This window comes from Artemia sp. Qi Xiang Cuo, chromosome 7, assembly GCF_049724085.1.
Source record: "Artemia sp. Qi Xiang Cuo chromosome 7, ASM4972408v1, whole genome shotgun sequence".
In the NCBI taxonomy this organism is placed as follows: Eukaryota; Metazoa; Arthropoda; class Branchiopoda; order Anostraca; family Artemiidae; genus Artemia; species Artemia sp. Qi Xiang Cuo.
In genome coordinates, this window is record NC_142800.1 from 9,280,230 (window position 1) to 9,306,288 (window position 26,059).

General features: G+C 35.3%; 1 protein-coding gene across 3 annotated transcripts in view; it reads left to right on the plus strand.

Moving 5' to 3' along the window:
• Positions 1-17,515, plus strand: part of Actn (alpha actinin) — a 163,174-nt gene extending 145,659 nt beyond the window's left edge. For all 3 annotated transcript variants that reach the window (XM_089092000.1, XM_089091999.1, XM_089091998.1), the window contains 3 exons: positions 6,904-7,153; positions 12,822-12,980; positions 15,899-17,515. In XM_089092000.1, coding sequence (XP_088948126.1) covers positions 6,904-7,153; positions 12,822-12,980; positions 15,899-16,057 — 568 coding nt within the window. In that variant the 3' untranslated portion in view covers positions 16,058-17,515. The remainder of the gene's footprint in view (positions 1-6,903; positions 7,154-12,821; positions 12,981-15,898) is intronic.
• The last annotated feature ends 8,544 nt before the right edge of the window (positions 17,516-26,059 follow it).

The following is a 26,059-nucleotide window of genomic DNA, read 5'->3' on the forward strand; positions in this document are numbered from 1 at the left end:
TCAAAATACGTCTTATTATTTGCTAAAAATAAATTTTAATTCAAGAATGAATAAATAATTACATAATTAAATAATGAATTGAATATTAAAATTAATATAAAATTTAAATAATAAAAGTTAAAATAGTTAAAAATAAACTTTAGCTTGCTTAACAGAAAATAAAAAAAACTTTTAAAATAGTGCTTCCAATATTCCCAATTTTACGGGGTTTTTTGAAATTTTCTAGAAAGGAAAATAGTTTTTCAGAAATTTCCCCAAAAATTATCGTCATATGTTTTGGTGTATCTTTAGTGCATATACGGACTTTAAATTGTGGGAGGATTTTGAAGAACCCAATTTTTATTTTGGGGGTAATACTTGAAAAGCTTTTTTGAATATATTTTTTGCCAGGGTTCTTGACGATTCTTATATTTTAGTGCGATTTTTGTGCGAGTTTTGCAAAACTGTGCAAGTTTTGCTAACGATAGAGTAAATATAAGAATTGAATATATTACTTTCTTTGTTCTTTCTCTTTTTCTTGATGAAAGTATAAAAGTTCTTAATTGGCTACTAGGGTATTGGACGCGTGCACACAGAGGAGGGGGGAGGGGTCGTATCCGTCTAAAATTTGTTGTAACGTTTCATTATAACTAAATTTCATAGTAAACAAAACTTCATTTGATAATTAAAATGTAAAATAACTTCATTTTATAATTTAAAAAAGTTCATTTGGAATTTTAATTACAAACTAAAATTAGAAAACGTTTCATTCTTTATTTTTTAGTGTGTTTGTGTGTGAGTGTGGAGGGGCGGGGGGTGTTTGTAAGATTTGTGGCGTACCGTTCAAAATTTATATTTTAATCTTTCCCTCCCCATTCACTTCACTCGTTAAGCCACTTTTATCATATTCAAAGATATGAGGCATGTTTTAGTCACTTAGACTTCGAAAAACTAGCTCTCGTTTATGAAAATATATTTGCAACCTTTGTAAAAAAAAAAAAAGAAAATTTTATCGGTAATATGGAAGAACTGAGTGATCTAATAGGAATATATCCTCAGACCGTTTTCCAACTATAAAGTGTCCTCTACTCAATGACTTTAATTTAATTTTCATATTGTGTTTTACTTCCATATTGTCTGAAATGATTCTTTTTTTCTTTTTTTTATAGGTGAGAGGAGGGTTCTCTCCCCCGCCCTCCTTCCCAAAATAATAATTTTGTTAACAATTTCCCCCAGAAATGCCTACCTTTCACGAACAGTTTGCCTGTTTTCAGTCTTTCAATACCTCTCCTCCCTTTTTTTATGTCTCCGAAGTAAGGTACATATGCTCATTTTGATCGTAGAACTTTTTAAAATTGTGTCGTTTTAGGATTTAGTTAAATTTTGAGACAGTAAGTTATAAAGTATCACTTTAAGTGGGTAAATTTTCTTATAAAAGCTGCACCTTAATACTATCATATTGCTTCACACATATACATAATGCTTCACATTTTACATAGTGCTGTATGCTAAAATCGTCGTAGATCTTTGTCCAAACCTCATAATCTGTTATTTACCCTCATTTTTTTAGTTCCACCATATTAGTTTCAGATTAGTGATTACTTGCTTTTACCAACTTCTCTTTTACTAAATTTCAGCTCTCGGGTTGGATTAACGCACGAAGTCGCTAATCTTTTAGCCCCAAGGTATGGGCCCCTGTGAGTCTCTGGGTGAATCCTTCGCTGTGCAACTAAACCAGCCATGGGGGGAGGGGGGCTCGAATTTTGTTTGTGTTATTTGTCAATGGTAACCAGCCTCGTCACACTGCTCGCCAGTTTTGTTGTGCTTTTTTTGTGTTTTGTTTTAGCAGAGCTTGCGCTTGCTATAGTTTTGCCATAAAAAAGGAGAAAAATATCAAAAAGAGTGACCAAGCATCTGATCAGGATTTTCATCTCAATGGTCGACTTGCTGTCGACCAAGGTCATGTGCTTTGTGCCTTTTTTTAGAAAAAAAAATATCTAAGAAAGTGAGGAGGCTTTGTCAATGGGAGTTTGATTCATCAGTAACGTTGAGTACGTTAGTGAGTTAAAGTTGTGAAATATTATAGTTTCCCAGGTCTCTGAAAAAAAAAAATTTCTTGCACCCTTATCTGTTATTGCTGTTTATCAGTGTTGGGAATTTACCACTTCTTGGAATGTTTGACATACCTGCTAAAATCCAATTATAAAAAGGAGAAAAGTTGCGGGCTTTTCAATTCCATTGATAGAAAAAGGAGAGTCGAAAAGAGTGTAAAGAGGAAAATTGACCCCAGACTGCTCCAGATACACAGATTTATCCAAGATTGCTCTTTTCAAGAAAGTTGTAGGAGACGATTTGAACATTTGGTGGTGGTCTGATGGTCCCATTACGTTAAAATAAAATAAATGATTTAACAAAGAATTAATTTTTTTTATCTTCAAGTATACTTAAAAAATAAGATTAAATCCCTGCTCCTTGTTGAAATCGTTTCTGTTGCACGAGATAATAATGAGTGCGTGGGACGAACATGACATATTTTGTTATTATTCAGTTCTCATCTCAACGTCAAAAACACTAATTCTGTGCCTTTGACAAATAAAGGTGGAAACAGTAATGTCTTTTGCATTTAGCTTTTAAAATTGGAGTTAAATGAAGTACTTTAATATTGAAATACAATTTACAATTTGGTATTTATTTGCACTTTCTTGGGATTTGATGTTTCGTCCCATGATTACAATATACAATATATAATATATAAAAAAAGTAAACAGCAACAGATGAAATACAAAAGTGAAGAATAAATAAAAAGAAGTCTGGTTAAAACCGAAAAGAATAAAAATAATGGGCTACACGAAGAATAAAACAGTTCGACAGATAACATCGAAATACTAGAAAAAAGAAAATGTATAGTACTGAATTTAAAAGATTAATAGCACAAGATAGGTTACTTTTATCTTATAGCCACAACACTCAAGAAGTGAAGTTAGGTTAATCCTAGTGAAATATACCTAATTATGATGAAAGTAAAATACTTTTGTAACAAGAATATGGAAACGAAAACTGAGAATTATGGAAATAAGGCCCCAAAAAACGCATTTTATTAAATGGTTTATATACTTCCTTGTTAACTAGTACACATTCAAGAATTGAAGTTAGGTTAATCATAATGACATATACCAAAATATGATGAACATTTAATAGTTTAGTAACAAAACTATGGAAACTACAGCAAAGCATTATGGAAAGGGGGCCAGTATATTGTATATTGTATATTTCGTCCCTTGTCATTATATCTTGGCTAAAGTTTTTCCTTATGTTACTGATTGCACTGTAGTTGTTCCTGCCCTGAGCATATATTTCACTGCAATTGTTTTCTATCGCGTCCTATCTTTGTGTTCAACTTTTTATTTACTATACTGCTAGTGATTAATGTTTATTCTTTTTGATCCTGTAGGTGGGAATGGAAGGGGGTTAGGTTGAAATAGCTCATGTGGGGATATAGCAGGAGCTGGATGTGATAGAATATTTTTTAGATTTTCAATTCCTGCAAGAAAGTGCTTTCTACTTTTCATCTGCGTCCATTAATTACTTGATTAGTATATTTCTTTTTCATTTATTGTTTGTGTAAGTTTCAGAGTATTTAACGTATTCTCTTATAAGGATAGCGAATAACGTACTGTTTCCGCATTTCCTTAATGTTAAAAAGAGGGAAAGTCTGAAAAATAAAATTTATTAAAACTTAAGTTCAAACTCTTCCCTGGTTTTTGACATAAATTCATTTAAATTTAAGGGTAATGATTTGTTGTAATTAATAACGGAAAAAGATTTACTACTTTAAAAATATACTACTTTTTAAGACTCCTTTAAATACTAAAATACTACTAAAAATATTTACTACTTAATACAATGAACTATAAAGACAAGCAATGACAACATTCCAAAATATTTTGATCCTGATCCATCTTTGAATGGGCCTCTAGAAAACCAAAAAGGAAATTGTTCTTTCACTAAAAGACTTCTGACCTTGTAATTTGAATCCATGAAAATTTGTATTATTTAAACTGAACTAATTAGTTAATGTTATGTAACTGACGATGATGGTATGGAAAACTAAACTGATTTAATTGATAGCTATTTCTGCATTAAGGCCATAACGGGGAGGGGGGAGTAGATTGTCCACGCTGGATTCTACCCCCTCCCCATGGTTAAAAGTGGGGAGCAGTCTAGGGCTGTGTCCAAATGGCATGCGTTGTGTATATGTAAAATTCAATAGTCTAATGTCAATATAAGTTAAAAAATTTGAATAGTTAAAATGCTTGGCAAGATATGAAAGACTTACCGTAATGTTAGTGTTATTTCTGAGGAAATAAGGTAATAATATTTCCCAGAATTTTGATAGCTTAAAATGATTCCTATGATAGATTATAGAAAATAAAACATTAAGTATTCTCGTTGTTGTCATAACAAATTTTGAAGTTAATAACGTTAATCGAGGAAAGATGATGAATTTATTCCGTAGGGGCTGATGATTACGAATTATGAATACAATCACGTGTGCTTTACTTTAAGCTAAGTTCTTCGTTTTTGAAGATAGATTTCTTTAGTTTTAAATATCAGTGCAAAGCTATATGAGTAGAGTCTAAAAATTGATTGCATAGCGTAATACTAAGGCATTGGTATTATACTTTGCCCTCTGGTAGCCTGTCCCGGAGGTTGTACGACATATCTCCAAACATACACACAACTCTCACATTTTGACACATGTTCCGGATTCTCCGTTCCGTGCTCTCATGTCCAGTCATATACAACATACTTTTATACGTATATACAAAGCAAAATTTTAAGTTAAAGTTTTCTGCATTATCTAGTGGAATTATGCTTCCTTGAAATTGGCAATATATTTCAGTTAAAATCAATATATAATGTAAACATTATGATTTGGCTAGAAAAACAATGCTGACATCTATTAACCGTAGTATTAATGAATCTGACGATTCTTGACACGAATACTCCCTAACTTTCCCTCCTGCCCAGTCTTATGCAACACATGGTTATACCGTGGTTGTACAAATTTATATTTCCTGCCTTTTTTTAGTGGAATTATAGCTACTTAAGACAATCACCTCAGAAATACTGAATATACGTACAATGGCGAAATACACGTAGACTCTGAGCACCTGCTGATGTCTATTATTGACGACTCTTGACACGAATACCCTCTACTCCCCTCCCCTGTTTAGTATTATAACAGGGTCATAGTCTTAGTCGATTGTGAAACTGACGAAATAAAACAGTTTACCGAATTTGCTGTTTTTAAAGAACTTAAAAAACTAAAACCGAATTGCTCTTCCTACCCTGGTGAGTTGCCGGTCGAACTTATTCGCGAATGTGCCTTGTTTTTAGCAAAACCATTGACATCAATCATCAATCAGTGCTTCAGTGAACAAACCTTTCCCGATACTTGGAAGCGAGCCTATGTTCGCGTAATACCCAAAGTTAAAGGACCTAAGACATTTGATCAGTTAAGACCTATTTTGATCACACCGAACTTTGCTAAAGTTGACGAATCTTTCATATATCGTGAACTTCTCACGGACATTTCACCGTCACTTGACCCTTTCCAGTATGGTTGCTTGAAGGGATGCAGCACGTCTGTTTATTTAGCACGGCTTTATCACCTAGTAGTTGAATGGTTGGAGTTTGGAAGCTCGTTTGTAGATTTACTTCTGGTAGACTACCGAAAGGCATTTGATTTGATTAAGCACCCTCTTGCCGCCCAGAATCTCAAGTCAATAGGTGCCCGTAAGCACATCCTCCAATTAGTAGTTGATTTCTTACGTCACAGGTATCAAAAAGTGTACGCCCTTTTTCACGGTGATATTGAATCGGAAAGGGTGGAAATTACATGTGGGGCCCCACAAGGTACCAAGTCAGCAGCTCTTCTTTTCCTGGCTGTTATCAACTATGTGCTTTCTGACTTTGACGATCGTTTTAAATTCGTCGATGATTTGTCTGTGCTTCTTAAATACCACGTAAAGGATTCGCAAGCTGTAGCCCAGTTCGACCCAAATTTTTTCGATCAGTTTAAATCACAGTGTACTGCGAACAGTCTTCAAATTAATGAGAATAAATCAAAGGTTTTGAGGTTCAAACCACTTAAACGCGATTTTACCTACCCCGCGACTTTGTTCCCTTCTGCTTCGTGTGCGACTATCTTGGGCGTCACCTTTAGTGTGGACTGTTCGTTCTCTATTCATGTACAAGAGCGGGTTAAGAAGGGACTTTATGATATGCGGACACTGGTGGCAATGCGCCGCCTAGGTTTTCCAGTGTATCAGCTGAAAACAGCGTACCTCACTTTATTCGACCCATCCTTGAATATGCGTGTCCCGTCTGGGGCCCACACAAGTTCATCACATAGATTATTTAAGTGATGATTTGGAGGGGATCCAGAAACGAGCTGTAAAGATGATTCTTTGCGACAAATATGTAGATTACAGCTCCGCTCTGAAGTCACTTGAAATACCAAGACTTCGCGATCGCCGTTTTCAGCTGATGATTCGTTTTGGCCAGTTTTTATTGTCTAGTCCTGTACATAGTACAATATTACCACCTAAAATGCCTGTCCGCGGAAATACCAGAAGCAAAAGCAAACTTATGCCCGTCTCCTGCCGCACAAACAGACTTAGTAACTCCTTTGTTCCTTTTTTTACAAGTTCTTTTAATGAAGTGAAGAGAAGTGTTTTATTGTAAAAATGTTTTCATGCAAAAAACAGCGCCTGTTAGTGCATTTTTTTAATGTATCTATGACAGCTGTTTTCATTAAAATGATTCTGATTCTGATACAACACATTGTCATACGTATATAAACCGTCTCGCAGTCTTTCAGTGAAATTATACTTGATTAATATAATAAATATATTTCAGGTATACTCAGTATACAATGGAAACACTGCGTGTTGGCTGGGAACAACTGCTGACATCTATTAATTGCAGTATAAATGAAATTGAGAATCAGATTTTGACCCGTGACTCAAAGGGTATTACTCAAGAACAGTTGAACGAATACAGGGCCAGCTTTAACCAATTTGACAAGAATAAGTTAGCGAAATTATCCCCTGAGGAATTCAAATCGTGCCTTGTTAGCTTGGGCTACTCTATTGGCAAAGACAAACAGGTAAGACAGTTTTTTTGCAGTTTTCATTTGTAGACTAGATATGCATACACCTGATTGCTAAAAGTGACAGAAAATCCCGATAGTCTATATCAGTCTATCTTTGACTCTATCTCAAGCTATTGTAGTTTTTAAGAGTTTTGGGAATACTTGAAAAAAAAAAAATGTCCACCTTGAAGCCATCCTAGACGAGTGGTTAGCCTGCTGGACTTGTTTTATGCTTTAGATTGGGGGATCGAATTCTGGCGTCACCAACTATGTGGTTTGGGAATGGGATAAGTTGCGTGATTCTGTAAGCTCAGCCAGATTCAACCCAGCTTCAAATATATACCTCGAGAAATCTAGGGGAAAACACGGGAAGTGTCGGATGATTTGCAGCAAACCACGCATAATCCTCCCGGCCAATGGCAGAATGTCAGGAGATTGGCACTACATGAATTTCATTTGTTCGCATGTAAAACAGCTCAGTTGTTTAGTTTTATATTTAATAACCAATTTAAATTGGACAGGTAAGGGTTGAATGTAAATATAATAAACCATGGAGGAAAAAAAGAATCTTTAGAGATTATAACAGATACGATTGGAATGGAAGATGAAATAAAAATTGCTGCTACTACTACAAATAGTGGCCATCATTGCAGTGCCAAGCTGTCTATGCTCTACACCGCTGCGCACGCTCCTCCACCTCAATGCGTTATGAGCTGCATTCTTCTGCCTTGTTCATACAGACCCGTATTTCATCTGAATCCTTTATTGTTACGGGTTCCAACCTCTTTGAGAAAGTCCTACTGCCGTGTAACATTGGCGAAATTAGCCAATTTCTTGTGAACTATCATTCTTCATCTATAAATAGTGATCTAGCCATCGTAACCTTTCTTTCATAAATAGAAACCTTTTGTGTGGCTCTTGAACGTTGTAGTTCGTTCTGATCACTGGTAAGTGCTGATCAATGTGGAAGGTGATAGAAATATCTTTGTTTATTATTTATTAACATCGCTTTACCAAAATCCATTATCACAGGGTTGCCACAAGGTTCCTAAATTTCCTAAAACTGGAGAAGGTTCCTAATAGTCCCTAAAACAGCTCTCATGTCCCTAGAGTCTCTTTTTGCAAGCCACGTCAACACTTCAGCTAAGAAGTATTTTCGTAATGTTATTGGTCATTAGTGTCATGAAGATTGCAAAATAGTTTCAAGGCTACATTGTCCAAGTCTTCTTGATGATGGTGGGCGAAAAGATTTCATGTCATTTAAGCTGCACCTCTGACCTCTAAGCGTGACCTCTGAATTCACATAAGCTGCCACGATTTTTGTATTCATTTTTTTTATGCGTATTTCCATAGATTCGACATTTTTTCTCAGCTTGCTCTTCATGGACTAATATCTTCATCAAAGCGGCGATTGATGTCAAACTCTTGCGTACATAATCCTTATGTCATTTTTAAAGTGGTAGCTGCAATCTAATAAATAACAATCCTTCGTCCATTAACCGAAAGTTAAAAAAATGGTTTAAAAAAAAAATAATGCTAAAAAATACTCAACTAAAAGAAATCCAGGAGTGGTAACTGTTATCCACTTTCAATTCAACATTAATTTATAGTCTCGAGATTTTTCTTTTGTAATTCAAAAAAAGAAGAAAAACGGCTGAAATCTCTCGAAAATGACGGCCTAAGATCGAAAAGCACACCACTAGAATCACCATGTTCGAAAACCCTTCATTAGAGGTTTAGAGCCCTCTCGTCAAAACCAAATGAAGTGTGAGGTTCGAGTTCGTACTTGAGGTTTTTTGCAAATGGTGTCAAAGCAAGTAGAACATGTACATGTACTTGTACATGTACTTTATTCAGAACATGTACTTTATTCAGCCTTAAAGCACTACTCTCCCCATCACCAATCAAAGCAACGACCGTGAAACAAGAATGCCGTTTCAAGTTACGAAAGTTATCTCTAAAACAAGAGAGAGATGGAAAAGAAAGAGTGAAGAAGAATGATGGAAGCTTGCAGAAAAAAAAACAGAAAAAGAAAAGCAAATACTCGCTGAATCTTTGTTCAGCAAGCAAAGAATAGAGGCTCTGAAAAGTCATCTAAAGAAAAAAAAACGCTAGGTACAGAAGCAAGCTACTGGCAAGATGTTTGAAGAAGCCAGAAATCGGCTTAAAATGGGCATTTTAAATGCTCACCCTAACCATGAAATTCAGCTCACCCAAACCATGTTTGACGGGACGCTTTTATTGCACACCAAATAAAAAAATGAATCAGCAACTGTTGAACGTACTCAGGTACTTATATGTAGAAATAAAGGCAGTTGCTCATAATTGCACCTTTGAATGTATAAAGGAAGCAAAGCCAAAGGCGCGAAAAACCAACAACCAAACCAACAACTGATTTTTAAACGTAGCGGTCCTGTGATGATTTTCTGGTCTTTAATCGGAGTAGTTAATCAGTGTGTATTTTTTGAATTATTGTACCTTCATAGTTGAGAATCAAGAAAAGAAAGAAAGGTGAGAAGATCCATATAGAAAGCCAAGGGGTTGGATCATCTTTATATTGCCCATATCGTTCCAGAAGATGATGACGCTACATTGCCGACCGTCCTGTTTTCAGATTTATGAGAGATTGGTTTGGATATCGAGTATGATGTTGATTGTGTTGATTACTGACAAATAAGTAATGTTCTGAGTTTGGGAACTCAAACGGTACAGCAGTATTTGAGGATAGTCCTGATATAGGTGCTATACGTAAGTTGTAGTTGACGGTCTGATAAGCCTATCCTGTGCATATTTTTAATCCTTGCTTGAGCACTACCCTTTGCGCATAATATTTTCAACATGCAGCTTCTTTTTTGTCCCTAAATTTGCAGTACCGGGTAGGTTTGTATATCTGATTCGCCGCTATTGTTTTACATCGCTCCATCACGAGGTTTTAGATGGCTGTTGAGTCTTCTTTTGAAAGAGTAGACAGAGAAACTTAGGGATAAGGCCTCAAAGAAGATCATTCCAAATCGAAGTGCAACATCGAATGAAGCTGTTTCTCAAGTACTCTTTCCTTGGAACGTCAATCTTGAGATATTTCGACCGACCTGTGTACCTTCAAGTCTGTCTTGTTGTTTGGACAATGTGGGATATAGAACGAGAAGCTCTAGAGAAAGAGGTGAATTTGTGTACTTGTCGAAAACAGCCATCTATACTACATCAACCTTTTTGCTAACAAATTGGAGAGAGTCATGGAAAACGACTGGACATGCCCTAATGGCTCTATTCTGGATCTTGTGAAGTAATTCAAATAGCGTTCTTAGAGCACCAGAAAACAGTGGCCACCCATACTCGGCAATGGGTCTGATGCAAGAATTGCAAAGGGCGATTGAGCTGAGCGGTAAAAGGTTTTGCAGCGAAGAGTGATCCCTAGCTTTCTTGGATAGGAGGTTCTCACCCGATCAATGCGGGTTTTCTAATAGAGAACTGTGTAAAAGTGGATCCCGAGAAGACTTAGCTCGTCGACTCTTTCCATAGCTTCATTCATGACGATGAGGTTGGGGTGTATGTTTGGCACTTTTGATTGGGAGATTAGCAGCTCCTTTTTTTTGATGCATCGAAACTACAATCAATGTAGTTTCAAAAAGATCCGTCTGTAGGGGCAGGGAGGCCTGGGTTGGGTCTTAATGTTTGCGGATGGTTATATGTGTCGAGGTGTCGTCGGCAATGTGATGCAGAGACCTTTCAAAGTTGTCTCCCATGTGATTTATGTAGATAATGGAAAGCGTAGGTCCCAATATAATATCCTGGGGTACGCCTGCCTTATTAGATATTCGCGAGAAGTGAACCCGTCAAGAACAACCCGCATTGAACGATCAGAAAGAAAGCTTTCGATCGTTTTCTAACAGACCTCCTTGGACACCATACGCGTAAAGTTTCTTTAGTGGGCCACGATACCATACTCTGTCGAATGAAAATAGTTTGATGTTGTATTCTTTTCCTAGAAGTTCGATCCCCCCCCCCCCTTATGCCGGGGCACTAGGCAGTCGAGCGCTGAACGTTTCCAGCGTAATCCATATTGGTGCTCAACTAAAAGGTCATTTGAATCCAGGTACAAATAAAATGTATGATTGGAATCACTGAAATCACTTCAGTTTAAATGAGCAATCACTTCAAAATGTTGGAAACGGTACATCTGAGGCCATCATATCCTGCTTTAATGGATTGAATCGTAAAATTTTTTATTCCATAAAACTTTCTATATCTGAAACTCCGATACGATTTCGTTGATAAAGACAAGGAATAAAAGGTGACCTAGAGTCGCTCCTTGGGGGCAGCCGTAGATTAGCTCTAGCCACTCAGAGCAGCTGTCTTGGGTGAACAGTGAGCAGACTGATTGCCGTGTCTCTCGTAGTAATTTTGTAACAAATAGTAATTTGTGTTTTTTCGCTCCCAACTTTTTCAGATTTGTCAGTGCGATAAGGTGTTATGTGAGATCAAATGCTTTCCTGTAGTCTACTACCGCCTTACTTCCTCATATGCAATCACATTGGTATGGATCTATCGTAAGCACAATCTTTTGTAACAGGGCACGGGAAATAAACCATTTGCTATCTTTGCTAAATTGGGAACTATAGATATGGGACACAGTAGATCACAGGACTAGAAAGTTCTGATTTTCGGTATGACACTGACATACACAGCTTTATACAATTTAGGGAAGGATGTTCTGAGAAACACTGGTTTATTACTGATACGACAGATTTGACCAGGAAAGATGAGTACTCTTTGTATGAGTACTCTGTGACAAGACAGTTTTATTTTTATCTTATTCACATTTAGTGTATCTCCTGGGGCATGGAGCTTACATCGTTCTTTGATCATAGCTCTTAACTGGATATCTAACCACGGTTTATCTGTTTCACAAACTGCGCGTTCTTTGATCAGGATAATCTGTAGTTTTTGCTTGGCCTCACATAGATGGCCAAAGAGCACAGTCTTTGGTAATTGGAATTACCATTCATTTGAATTACCCTTAATCCATGCCTATCTACCTTAGTTCTGCCCTAGGATGGAGGACTATCAGGATAGGATGATAAACTATTTATCATGATAGACTATGAAATGACATCATTTTTATTAAATTCTTAAAAAAGGGTTATGCCAGCTTTGCCTCTAACTGAGACTATCTGTCATGGCTTTACTCCAATTAGTCATGGCCAATCATCCAATCATCTTTCATCCGTACAACTCGGCCTAGCTCTATAAAGCCTATTTGTAGCCCTATAGCCCTTTAACAAAAGACAAGTTAAGATGACTAGGCTACGTTTTTACGGATAAATGATGACCCGTTGCCAAAATATTATTGTGAGATAATGACATATTAACAAAATATAAAATATTTCAATAAAACAGCTATTATAATAATTAAATTTTACAAAAATAATCTGACAGATGGATTTTTATCTTGCTAAGGAACAAAGATATTACAAAATTATGAATTAAGAATGAAATTAAGAACAGTCAATAATCCAAATGAATATGTTCGCTGTTTAGTTTAATGGCTCTTATCTAGACGAATTAGCCTAGCTTTTATTGAAGTTTCTGAGTGTAATGAATTTGATAAATCGTACTTGATCAATTTAATTAATCATACTTTCAGTCTTTGCATCATTATTTATATTATTTTTTTTTTTTGCAGGGCGAGATTGAGTTCCAGCGAATTATGGCAATTGTTGACCCCAATGGATCAGGGGGTGTGATGTTTGACGCCTTCTTAGACTTTATGACGAGAGAATCTACAGACACTGACACTGCCGAACAAGTTATTGACTCTTTCCGTATTCTGGCTGCCGATAAGGTAGGGAATTATTTGAATATCTTATTATAAGTACTAATAGCGAGGTTTTTTGAGAATTAAAAGGGAAGTTTTTGATTCCAAAATATGGCTCGAAAAATGCATGTTAAGCTCTAAATCCAACATTATTATAAAAAGAAAAGAAAAAACTCTTATGCGGAAAAAACTGGACTTGTAAAAAAAGAAGTTTTTTTATATGACCATATTCTTCTGTTATTCTTTTATGTTTCATATACTTTGCATCGATCGTTCCATTTTTAGTAAGTATTAAGTAACAATTTAATATCTTTCTTGCTGAGGAATAACAGGCAAATAGCGTCTAAAAAAATATAGTAATCTTTTGAATTTGCGTAGTTGGAAGGATGCTCCACTTAAAGGGTACCTTGAGAAATTTGGGAAAGGTTAAAAAGAAGGGTGCGCGAAATCACAAGATTGCTGGCCTCTAACCCCCAATTGCCATTCCTGGCTGAAGGGCCATGAAGCGGAGATGAGTAATGTCGGTACGGACTGTAAAGTCCAGTACCGTATTCTTTACCTTTTACCTTCACCACTTAATGGAGAAGTTCCTGACCTTAGAATAGGGTAGGGTAGGCTCTGTATTTGATGAAACTTGAAAAGAAATGGTGGAGCAGTCCTACGTGAGAGAATTCGACTTTTTTCGTGAAATATTATTTTTAGCGTCACCAGATAAATTCAATGTCGTAGTAATTATGTAATGCAACACACCTCTAATTCAGTTTAATATAACGTTCAAGTAACGTTGTAATCATAAAGCTGACTTCTCTCAAGCTTTCTAAATGTCCTCTATGGTTTCTAAGAACCTAAACAAAGTTTACAGTGTCATTTGTAGTACTTCACATCCCTCAACATTGATTTTTCTAATTTATTTAGTATCGAGATAGTTTTAGATCTTGCTTGGAGAGAAATAATGTCAGTTCTAGGTGGTTATAAAATTAATAAATAAATTTATAGTTACATATTTTATTAGTATTACGGATTACAACTAATTTTGCTTATTTCAGTATTGGGCTTGAGATCTGCTGGGCATTTCTAAAATTATTTCTTTTATTATATACCACGAGCTTACTATGGATGCTAAATATCTGAAAACATCGCAAAAATAAGCTGCAACCTGTAAATTCAGTCTTGAATCTCTAGCTAGCTAGAATCTCGTTATGAAACGCTGAAAAAAAAACTTGATATAAAACGCTAAGCTTTAATCCGGTCTTTTGGGGGGTTGTCGTTCACCTACAACATCTATTTTAGAACAATTAAATATTAGATGGGGTATGGTTTATATGGAAAATATACCTTCTAAAAGTCTCCAGTATTTGCACTTTAATATGGTTTAGTTCTGTGGTGGCGCAGTGGGTTTGATCTCAGCTTGGTAATACGAGACCCATAGTTTGAACTCAGGTGTAACAACACCCGACAGAGCCGCCGCAAGGACCTTAGTAGTCAAGAAGTATCGTTAATCTAATGCATAATACACTTGCTTACTGTAGTAGCCTATATACTTTTTGTATTTCAGTAAGCTGGAAGTCAACAATTTTACTCAAAATAAAGATTTTTCTTTTTTCTTTCTTGTTTTTTACTTTTAATTAGCTGATATATTACTTTAAGGTGATTACGTAGTTCTTACACGGTGTAGCATATTGATTAAAATCGTGCCTCATTGCTTTAAAGAGAAAAAAAATGGTTCAAAAGACCTAAGTTAAATAGACCAGGAACACAAACATGGGGAGGATCTCGGTCCCACCTCTCTTTGCCTGAAATTCTAAATTTCACATACTTTCTGGACACTTATTATTTAAATTATTACTTTTTTAATTTAATTTTAATCTTTTTTAATCAAAATTGAATGTTTTTTCTCGTTGAAGTTTGTGCAGCAGTTTCTAGCAACTCTGATTCCAAACCCCTGCAGTCGATCCAGGATCGATTTGACGGGGCTTCAATGTCGATATTATACAAATAAAATGCATTGCCCTCCATCTGAGGAGGTATCAAGACTTGTTCCAGATAAAATAAAGGCTTTGCGATCAACTTGCTAAAGTTCAGATCGACAGGACTATCTTGTGCAGGGCACACCCCACCAGAATACTTGAAGACAAGTTTCCCTCGACGATCCGTTGCCACATGGATCGGCATCGCAGTATGGGTAATCCTGGAAAATCTTTCTCTTGGGGCGTTCAAAAGAACGTATAATAAATATCTTAAAAGTTATTAGCGTGGTAATTACCAGAACTAGTGGCATATCACTGTTTCTGACGGAGCCGTGTAACCTGTATACAAAAAATTGACCCCCCCCCCCCGAAAAAAGAATCCTTCACACATGTATGGAATGGACCTACAAATTCTGACAATTTTACAACTCCGAAAGGATCCAATAGTTTTTGAATTTGCAAACTCTTAAGCCAGGGCAGTGTAAAGTTTAATGGCGTCTGTCCCTTTCCCAACTTGTCCAGGGATCGCCTTTTCAGAATTTAGAAATGCTTACCCATGCAGGTGGCAGGAAATTTTCAGAAAGGTAGATGTCTCAGAAGAAGATATGGTTTTGAATGAGAAGAAAAAATCTACTATAATATAGCCTTTTCTTCTTTGAATAAGATATTTGTATTTCTTATAAGAAAAAGCTAATTCAGTTTTCTGAAAATTTGCAATCGCCTAACTAGGGACATGTTTTGAGTCCTTACGAGGGTAGCGAAATCACAGACGCCCAAGGATATTATCAAAACCCATTATATGTATTTGGAAGCCATCCGTGTAGACATGGTTAGGAATAGTATAGTATATACTATAAAGAGTACTTTCATCTATATTGATGATGATGTTGCCAATTTACATGGAATGTATCAATTTTGGGTAGAAGCTATTTAAATTTTAAATGCAGTTTACTAACATCAAACCTTTATATTTTTCAGCCTTTTATCTTGGCCGACGAATTGCGTCGAGAATTGCCACCTGACCAGGCCGAATATTGCATCCAGAGAATGCAGCCGTATGCTGGACCTGATGGAGTGGCAGGCGCCTTAGACTACATGTCTTTTTCAACTGCCCTCTACGGAGAATCAGATCTTTAAATTTACAAGTATTTGTTTATAGTGATGAAAACGATGAAGAGTGATGGAGGACGGTATTCTTTCCGGAATTTCAATTTTTAGTCCTCTTCAATATTTTTTTGTGAGTCTAATGAACTAAAACAAGCGGATTTTGCCGACTGGATAGTTGTTTTTACCGAATTTTTACCAACAGAGATTGATATTTTGGTAAAATTTTTGTAAAATATTTTTGAATTCGGCAAAATCATATTTCCGTTTTTATACGGATTGCCTTTATTTCGCTTTGGTGGACCTGTGGGGTATAGAAGGGCGGGGGCTCATTCGGTAATTAAACTGTCAAAATTTATTTAAAATGTAGTTTTTTTCATCATAATTCAGTATTCGGTTTGTTGAGGTAGGATTATATGTGCAATTTTTCTTGACTTTTCCAAACTTGTGCAATTTTTTTAAAATTGCAATTTTCACATTTCATTCAGTATAAGTAACGATTTTTTAATTATTTTTACTTCAGGGCATTTTTTACGAGGGAAATTGATGAAAATTTCACAGTAATATGTTAACGCAAATAATATTTCCCTTTTAATTTAGGTTTGCCAATGGTAAGGGGGTTAATTTGTCTGCCCCACCCCCTAAGTTTAGACAATGGGTCTTTTTGGTATTTTCATTGAAAATTTCCTTTTTGAGTATTTTCAATTAAATAATTGATTAAAAAAACTCAAAATTGTCCCTCCTATCCTAAATTTTGGATGATACATTTTGCCCCCCCCCCCCCCCACATTTTCGTGAATTTGTGTTCCTGTTTCTATTTTTACCTCTTCCAAAAGAATGTTGAAGTATTGACGCAAAACAACAAACTTAGTTTTTTTATTTATAATACCAATAATTTGTTATTTTAATCGTATAACTCTTGATCGTGATTGTGATTGATAGTTATTGAATATTCTTGAAAACAGTATTGCTTCACCAACACCAAAAGTAAACCGAAGTGTAAAAATGTCCAATCGTCAATGCAGGTTTGTAGGGAAAAAAACAGGGTACGTCACCTGTCGAGTAAGGCTGGAAAAGCTTCGTAACGGGAATTCTTCATCTTTTAAGAAGATCGGAATAAAATAGCTCAGATTTCCTTTAGTTTTTGTCATGGCCATAAGCTTCTAAAAATAACCCTGTATTATTTTTTAAATTTATGTATAGGGAGGACTAGTGGAAGAATTTCCCAATTTCCCTCGTATTGTAATGCAGTATTTATTTTTAACTGATAAATTTGCCCAATTGAAGTAATGCCTTTTTTGTGTCCTGTGAAAAAAGAGAATTTCTCCTAGTTATGCCTAGTCTTTTATGTTAGTTGTTGTCAGTGTGTGTTCATATGTCATCGCCATGAGAGTCTTTATTCTTGTTGAAGGGGCTCTTGTGATGAAAGTGATGAGCTTTGTTCTAGCTCCTTATGTATTGTATGAATGAGTAATAAATTAACCATATTTATGTGTTTAGAGTTGATTTTAAGTATCTGATTTGGTAGAGAGTAAGAGGATGATAGTAGCAAATTATTCAGTAATAGGTGGTACAAGCAAACTTTTCAATGTTGCAGTTTTCGAGAGTTTTTCTTTTGCCTGGCGAGATGTGTCAAAACAAATTATAATAAGGGAGCAAGAGTTTTGGATTGCAGTATTGTTACACACGTTTACCAATGAACAGCAACCAGACATGTAAACCAAACATACTATTTACAAATTTACGAAATTATGAGTATACTAAAATCCCAGCACATGCAGGGACGTACCCCCAATATTTTTAGTTAGGGAGGAGTTTAGTTAGGGGGGAGGAGAGGCATGCCCCCATTATTTTTAGTTAGTCGGTAAACAAAATTGAGATGGTAAAATATTGGCTCAGTTTTTTCATTAAGTAATTAGGCTGATGGAAATAAATGACTTAGAATCAATGAAAGAATATCAGTCCCAGTCTGTAAAAATGGAAAACTAATTCGTTAAAGTCTGTTGCCCCCCCCCCCCAACATTTTAACTAGTGACCGCTCTGGGCACATGAAACTAGCCCTGAAGCCTGTTTGTACAAATAGTAGGTATACCACTACCATGAGGGTATAAAAACACAAAATATAAATTTAACTAAAGCCCTTAGATACCCTTCAGGCTAGAAAAAATAAATGTAGAAAGAACGAATGGCGAATAAATAGAAAGAATGTAGAAAAAATAAATTTAGAAAGAGCGAACGGAGAACAAATAGAAAGTACGTAGAAAAAATAAACGTAGAAAGAACGAACGGAGAATAAATAGAAAGAACATCGAAAAAATAAACGTAGAAAGAACTAACGGAGAATAAATAGAAAGAACATAAAAAAAAATAAACGTAGAAAGAACGAACGGAGAATAAATAGAAAGAACATAGAAAAAATAAACGTAGAAAGAACGGACGGAGAATAAACAGAAAGAACATAGAAAACATAAACGTAGAAAGAGCGAACGGAGAATAAGTAGAAAGTACGTAGAAAAAATTCCATATTATATACACAATGCACTTCTTTTTCTGCTATTCGGCTTTACGCTGATTCCTATGATATTGAATTAACTTTTGAGATATCTGTTTTGTTCAAAAACTTCGAGATGTATAATAAGTGTGCCTTTTGGGTTTAAATTATCCCCACAGCCCCAATGCTAAACTTTATCTTACCTTGCTATAATAATTCGACCCCCAGAAATATAAAAAAAAGAACTAAAATAAAAATGTAAAAATAAATACTATAAAACGTTCTACACCACATATTTTACCTATATTTTGGAATATTAGGTGGATATTTCAAGATTCCTTCTTTTCTTCATCATTTTTGTTTGTCATACTTTCTCTGTGGCCGCTGAATTTTGTGCTGTGGCCGCTGAAAGCATACCATATATTAAACACGTAACCTAATCTAGGTACCTCCCCTCCCCCTCTAAACCCCAAAACACAACAGTTTAAATATCGTATACGAACTGAAAACCACGCTATACATTGCATTACCCTATAGCGGTGTCTTGAGTTAACCCGTCAAAAACAGGTTTTTCGTGACTGGTTTCTATTGCAGTATATAAAAGAACATTTAACATAGGAGTACCATGAATTGCTTGTCTTCTATATCACGTGTTATCTAAATGTCTTATTTATTTATGTTGTGACAGCAGAGTGGATAAAGCTATGCCCTGTAGCAACTGGGATCGTGGTTCAATTCCCCACGTCGCAAGGAATAGTATTGGGTTTCAGTTTCTTAAATAATTTTTTTTTTAATAAATATCGAAAATAGTGATAAATTTAAAAAATGTAGGCAATATTTGCGTTTAGGTTTATAGGCTGCACTTGCCTCTATGATTTTGCTTGGTAATCATGCAAATAAGACAACGTCAGAAGTCATAGTTGCGGTGGTAACTGCATCCTAGTAAATAACGAACCATGGACGATAGTAACCAAAATTTTTAAAAATGTTTTGAAAAAAAACTGACTAGCAAGAAAAAATTGCCATTTGTAGCTGATACAGGAATTATAATAATTATCTTAATTACTCTTAATATTAAAATGTCGCTTCAAAAACAACTTTAAGGGAATTTTGAAAAACAGCCTGGAACCGTTAAAAAAGAGGTGTCGGATTGAAACAAAATGTTCACCATTGGAATGTCATTGTCATAAACCCTGCACCAGAAACTTACAGCCCCCTGGACTGAACAACAAGGAAAATCACTTTTTGCATGGTTGATGTGTCATCTTTTTTTTCCTCATTGCTAGCGGGGTCTAGTAGAGAAGGAACCCCAGGAAATCAGGAAGCGGAGACATTCATGTATGACATCATACCCCAGAGAAGCAACTTTTTATAAGATACGTGCATTACATTATCTTGTATATGAAGATGCAGCCTTTTGCCAAGAATTGCGTCTGATTCTAAATAATAAGTCTTGTTACTTATTAAAGCACATAGATATCGCAATTTCTTTTCAAATCAGCCCTTAAACACATCTCTATGATATTCCCCCACTAAGGCTGGATAAGAAAAAATAACAATGAAAGAGAAAAAGAAGCAGGAGAATAAGGAAGGAGAAACCTCACTTACTTAAAAATAATCCTTAAAAAACCTAGTAGTTATTTTTTTTTACCCACTGTAGTTGGGGAGCCTCAAACCCACTTCTACCTCCCATTACCTTGTTATCCCAGTCAAATCAATTGAAAATTCTTGAAAAGCCTATAATGCCTGGCTAAATGTAATTACCATCCCAATCCCCTTCTCTGCTCACGATGGAGTACTCCAAGGTACTCTCCTAAGTATCCCTCCTTTTTTAATTATCATAAAGAGTCTTGTAAAGGGATATCCTGAAAGATGGAAACTTTTCAATTACCTAATGGCCATTAAAACCTGCTAGGAATATAATGAGCATCCTCAATGATCCTATGAGGATTCTCAATGCCCCTGTGAGGATCCTCCATATATTCCTTAGTGCTTATGGGACAATGATATACCTAAATAGGATTTTCAGTTATGGATATTCCAACAGTGCAGTTTTCATTTCGATCAGAGACTACTTTAATGGAGTGAAGAAGAAGAAGATGGTTCTACATCTACTTCTACCTCCCATTACCTTGTTATCCTAGTCGACTCAACTGGGAAAATTCCTGATAAGCCTTTAATGCCTGGCTAAATTTAATTGCCATTCAAACCCACTACCTTGAGTTTCTACTTTAGATTCTATTACGGTTTTTACTTTCTTTTAGAGATTCTATTTAGTTATTAGATTTAGAATTTTATAATTTAGCAAATCATAGAGCTAAGCAACATCATAGATGTAAGTGCAGCCTATACACCTAAACGTAAATATTGCCTACATTTTTTTAATGCATCACTATTTTCGATATGTATTTAGAAAAAATTATTGAAGATTACCCTATCTTTTAACCCCATTTTCCTTGCGGCACGGGTAGACCGTGGTCCCTGCTGGTTCCAGTGCATGGCTTTAACCCCTCCGCTTCCACAAGGTGAACAATTTAGATATCAAATAGTTCTTGGTAACGAATTATAAGTAAGGAGCGAACCGGCTCAATAGTAACCAAAACTCTAAAAAAAGGAACTTTGATACCAAGAGATACATCAAAAGAATCAGATTTTAATGCTGAGTTTAAAATATATAAGTTTCATCAAGTTAGTCTTACCCATCAAAGTTAGTCTTACTTTCAGTTGATAAACTTTTTTTTTATTTAATTTCTAATCTTTTTCTTTAATAATGATGGGAAATCCGGCGCCCCCTTCATAGCAATGTCCCTTCCCCCATGAAAAATTCCTTTACGTAAATATCCTCCCATATAAGCCCTGACCCCCCCCCCCCCCAACTACCAAAAAAATCCCCCCTGAAAACTTCTATATACTTCCCAATAACCAATACTATATGTTAACATTGGGTAAAGTTCCATAACTTTCAGCCCTCCTCCCGGAGACTTCGGGGGATTGAGTCATCCTAAAAGACATAGTTTTCATATTTTCGACCATGCTGAACAAAATGGCTATCTCAAAATTTTGATGGGGTCACTTTGGGAAAAAAATGAGCGTGGTAGGAAGCCTAGTTGCCCTCCATTTTTTTTGGCCACTTAAAAAGGGCATTAGAACTTTTAATTTCCGTTCCAATGAGCCCTCCCACAATATTCTAGGACCGCTGGGTCGATACGATCACCCCTGGGAAAAAAATAATAAATAAACACGCATCCGTGATCTTTCTTCTGGCAAAAAATACAAAATTCCACATTTTTGTAGATAGGTGCTTGAAACCTGTATAGTAGGGTTCTCTTATACGCTGAATATGATGGTGTGATTTTCATTAAGGCGCTAGATCTTTTAGGGGGTCTTTCCCCCTTTTTTCGAAAATCAGCCAAATTTTCTCAGGGCTTAAAGAGCAAGGTATTGATTAGGGGGCGAACCCCTTAATATAAGTATTAAAAATCTATGAATATAGAAGTTCGATACGTAAGTTAATTCGTAAGTTACGTATATTCATTACTAATAAAAAGTTCGTAAATAAAATTAAACAAGTTTCGAGAAAGCCATTTAACCAAATAAAAGTAAAATTAATATGCAAATTTTTTTGTAATTATTCATGTACGGTGGGTCGATATCAAAACCTTTAATTCAAAAACGTTCAAAAATTAAATAAAAAAAACAAGTTTTTTTAACTGAAAGTAAGGAACGACGTTAAAACTTAAAACGAACAGAAATTATTCCACGCCTCTCTCTTTACGCTAAAGTTTGACTTTTTCACAACTCTATTTTTTTAAACAATAAAAAACTTTAGCTCAAAAAGCGAGGCGTTGAGCAGGGCAGATCCCCTTCCATATACGGAATAATTTCTGTTCGTTTTAAGTTTTAACGTCGTTCCTTACTTTCAGTTAAAAAAACTTGTTTTTTTTTATTTAATTTAGATAAAACACGATATAGAAGATAAGCAGTTCATTTCTGAAAAAAAATTATGTATATATTACACAGAAAAAAGTGACCGGTATTTTCTTAGCCGAAATCTAGTAGCTAAAAGTAAAGAGCAACATTAAAACTTGAAACGAACTGAAAATTATCCTGTACATAAGGAATGGGGGGGGGGGAAGGATATGAGATTCTTGCTGTGTAGGCTACATATTTCTATAAAAAATCGAGTTTTGAATTTCTTTCAAATAAATGATTGATTGATTGATATTTGCACCGAATTTATTGTTTGCTACCACAAACTTTTTGATATGAATAGTTCTAAAATTGAGGGTTAAGTTGTAGTGTTTCCATTCTCATTGACGATCTGACTTCACCAATCTGGTTGTTATTGGCAACCCTACAACTAGATGAAGAGAACTGTCACGAATTTACTTACGGTATACAAGACAGGGGGGATTGAAGTCGGGTTTAAAAATTTTCAAAGTAAGCCATTTCCTTGGCAATTATGCGTTAAGTCGTAAAAAGTACTTGACTAGAGGAGGGAAGGCTGGCGACCAGAGTCGTATCCAGGATTTTTTTGGGAGGGGGGTTCGCAAAAAAAAACTTTAAAAACCACGTCAAAAATTTGTTTATATTCATTTCTGTTACGTTTTCACGAGTCGGACAAATATTAGGGGGAGGGGGGGTTCAAACCCCCTACTTCAGGCTCGTAGTTTTTGATGAGTAACGTTAAATTTTATATATTTGGAATTCATTCTTTTTACGTATTCTTTTTACGGGCTACTATTGAGCCTAGTCGCCCCTTGCTTACAGTTCGTTCCCACGAACTGTTTAAAATATAGGAATAGAAATCTGATCCGTGCTCTATCTCTGAGATTTAACTCCTAGGAACTGAAGGTGACTACTTTTGGATGAAAAAGGTTTTTTAAAGCTTTTTGATTTCGAGTTAAAAGAAATCATAATGTCATTATCTCGAGTGCTTAGGAATCTTTAGTTCATGAGAGATTTAGTTAGCGGAGTTTACATATGTTTCCTTTTCTTTGTTTAGAAACAAATCTGAAGCACTTACATCAAAGTTATATCAAGTATATTATCAAAAAGATGATGTCCTCTTTGATTTTTAATGTAAAGCTTCAAGGCCAAGATTTTCTTTTTCGGAAAAACATAAAAAAATAAAATCCATGCGCACTGACGGCACGTCCCTGACTCAACCGTATTTTTATATTCGTCGATCTGTGTCGAAATTTTTGTATGTATAAAATCTATCTATGAAATATAGGAAAAAATCTAACAGCGATAAAATTATTTATGATAAATTATTAGCAGTGTTTATAGCCAATATATAGCCAAGTGGAGATATTTTAAGAGTTATTCCATGAAATCAGTTCCTGGTTCAATTGCATTTCGGTTTAACCTTTTAGTCAATTTAAAATTTAAACAAAAAAAATATTTAAATTGTAAGACAAACTAATTTAACAAAATTGTAAAACAAATTTAAACAAAACAAATTTTGTTTAAATTATCCACTGTAACTGAAGCATTTAAATGAATCGTTATACATACGATGATTCAACATACACTTATCTTTCAACAAAATAATATAATTGTGGTTGCAGCGGTAGGTGCAACCTAGCAAAAAATGAACACGTGCAACAGTAACAAAAAATAGCCAGGAATCCCTATAATGGTGTCAGATCGAAATCTGTACTTAGATACAAACGGTATGATACATATATGCAGTCAAAAATGCAGGAAGAGTAATGAAGATCAAAAAGATATTGAAAACGAAGTGATTGGTGATGTCATACATCGCATTGACGAACTAATTTGAGTTGTCCGTCCGAGAAATTTAATTTTCATAGCTTCCTTGCAACACGGGGATTTGCACCACGGTTCTGTTTTACCGGGGCGTGGCTTTATCCACTCCGCTGTCCGCCGCTTCCACAAAGTAAATAAATTAGATATTTAGACAACACATGATATAGAAGATAAGCAATTCATTTCTGACAAAAAAAATATATGTGTGCATTACACAGGAAAAAATGCATATATTACACAGGATTTTTAATATTGCGAAAGGAAGACTTAATATTTCTTTAAGAAGGATTGTATTATAAAGAAATTACTAAAAAATCATTTGTTTATTTGTTCAGACCCTTAATTCAATTATCCGTAACCGTAAGTTTTAAATTTTTCACAAAATAGTTAGCGCTGCAAAACAAACGATGCGCTGTTTGCGTTACTAGCCCTTTTTTATAGGACTAATCCATTGATTGACCCATTACAGTTCTATTGAAAACGCTTAGGTTTTCGACATCGTGTAATTGTGTCACGGTGCAAACCGGAGTAAGGGTGCAAATCACGAAGTAAATTCAAAATTATGGTGAAAATCCTCATCTTTCTAGAATGCGTTTGGACCTTGAACAGTGCTGTCATAAAAGCCCACCTCTATTTTCTTCTCCATGTTCTTGGGATTACCAAATCCCTAGACGCTCAATTTCAGGGCAGTGAAACAAGAATTCACATACTGGCGAGCAGCTTCAACACAACGTAAATAGTATTGCTCCGAACGTTCTTGAAACGCCTCGCGAATTCTGTTATCGAACTCATCTTTGTTTGTAGATCCGCCTCCCATGACCTATCTTAAATTATAGGAAATGAAACTAGGCACCAATACCGAATGTTGCCTAGAGGAAGTTCGAGGAATTTTTCCTCGAATATTGGCTCCGAGGTGCAACCTAGCGTTAGCAATAAATATTGAAATAAACCGCAGTACTGTTAATGACGTCCCTAGCGAAACATTAGATGCACGGTCAGCCGTGCACAAGTAAAGAAGTGCGCGTAAAGTTGTGCAGTCACTTAAGTCTAATTCTGCTGGTGTCACTAAAAAAACTAATAAAAATAGCCACTACTAACAATAAACTACAACACCAAGCCCCCTGAGGCCAAAATAGCTGTGCACGATCCTCCTCCATCCTAGCGATGAAAATTTCATTCTTTGAATTAAATAGTTTGTATTGCAAAAATTCAAACGCTATATTGGTCACTCGAGCCAATATTCAAGGAAAAATATTCGAGGAAAAAAGAAGACCAAAGATTACCGAGGACTCGCTGAAAACCATTAGTATCAACTGTGCGAGATTCTTAGTTGAGATCTGCAATCAGATGACACAAAGAATAAACTGGCAAGACTCTGCGATCAGGCTATAAATTGCACTCAGATCTGAAGATCTGAGCAAAATTCGAATTCTAATGCGAGCGCAATTCTACCAATGGCAGTTCTAGCCGCTCTTGCGCCGGGGCCAAAATTTTGATTGGCTCAGGTCAGGTCAAATTTTAACAAAATTTTCTTTTGTTAGCGAAATTATTTTCAATTTATTGATTAATTATTCGATTATTTTTAAGTTATTTAATGATCATTAATTATTTTAACTTAATTATTTTGATTATTATTATTTAATTATTTTATTTTTTATTTATTTTTATTAATTAATTAATAATCTATGAATTATTTTCGTTTATTAACTACGCCTTCTACTTTATTTTAATAGAAATGAAATTTAAAAAAACACAAAAAGATTATAACG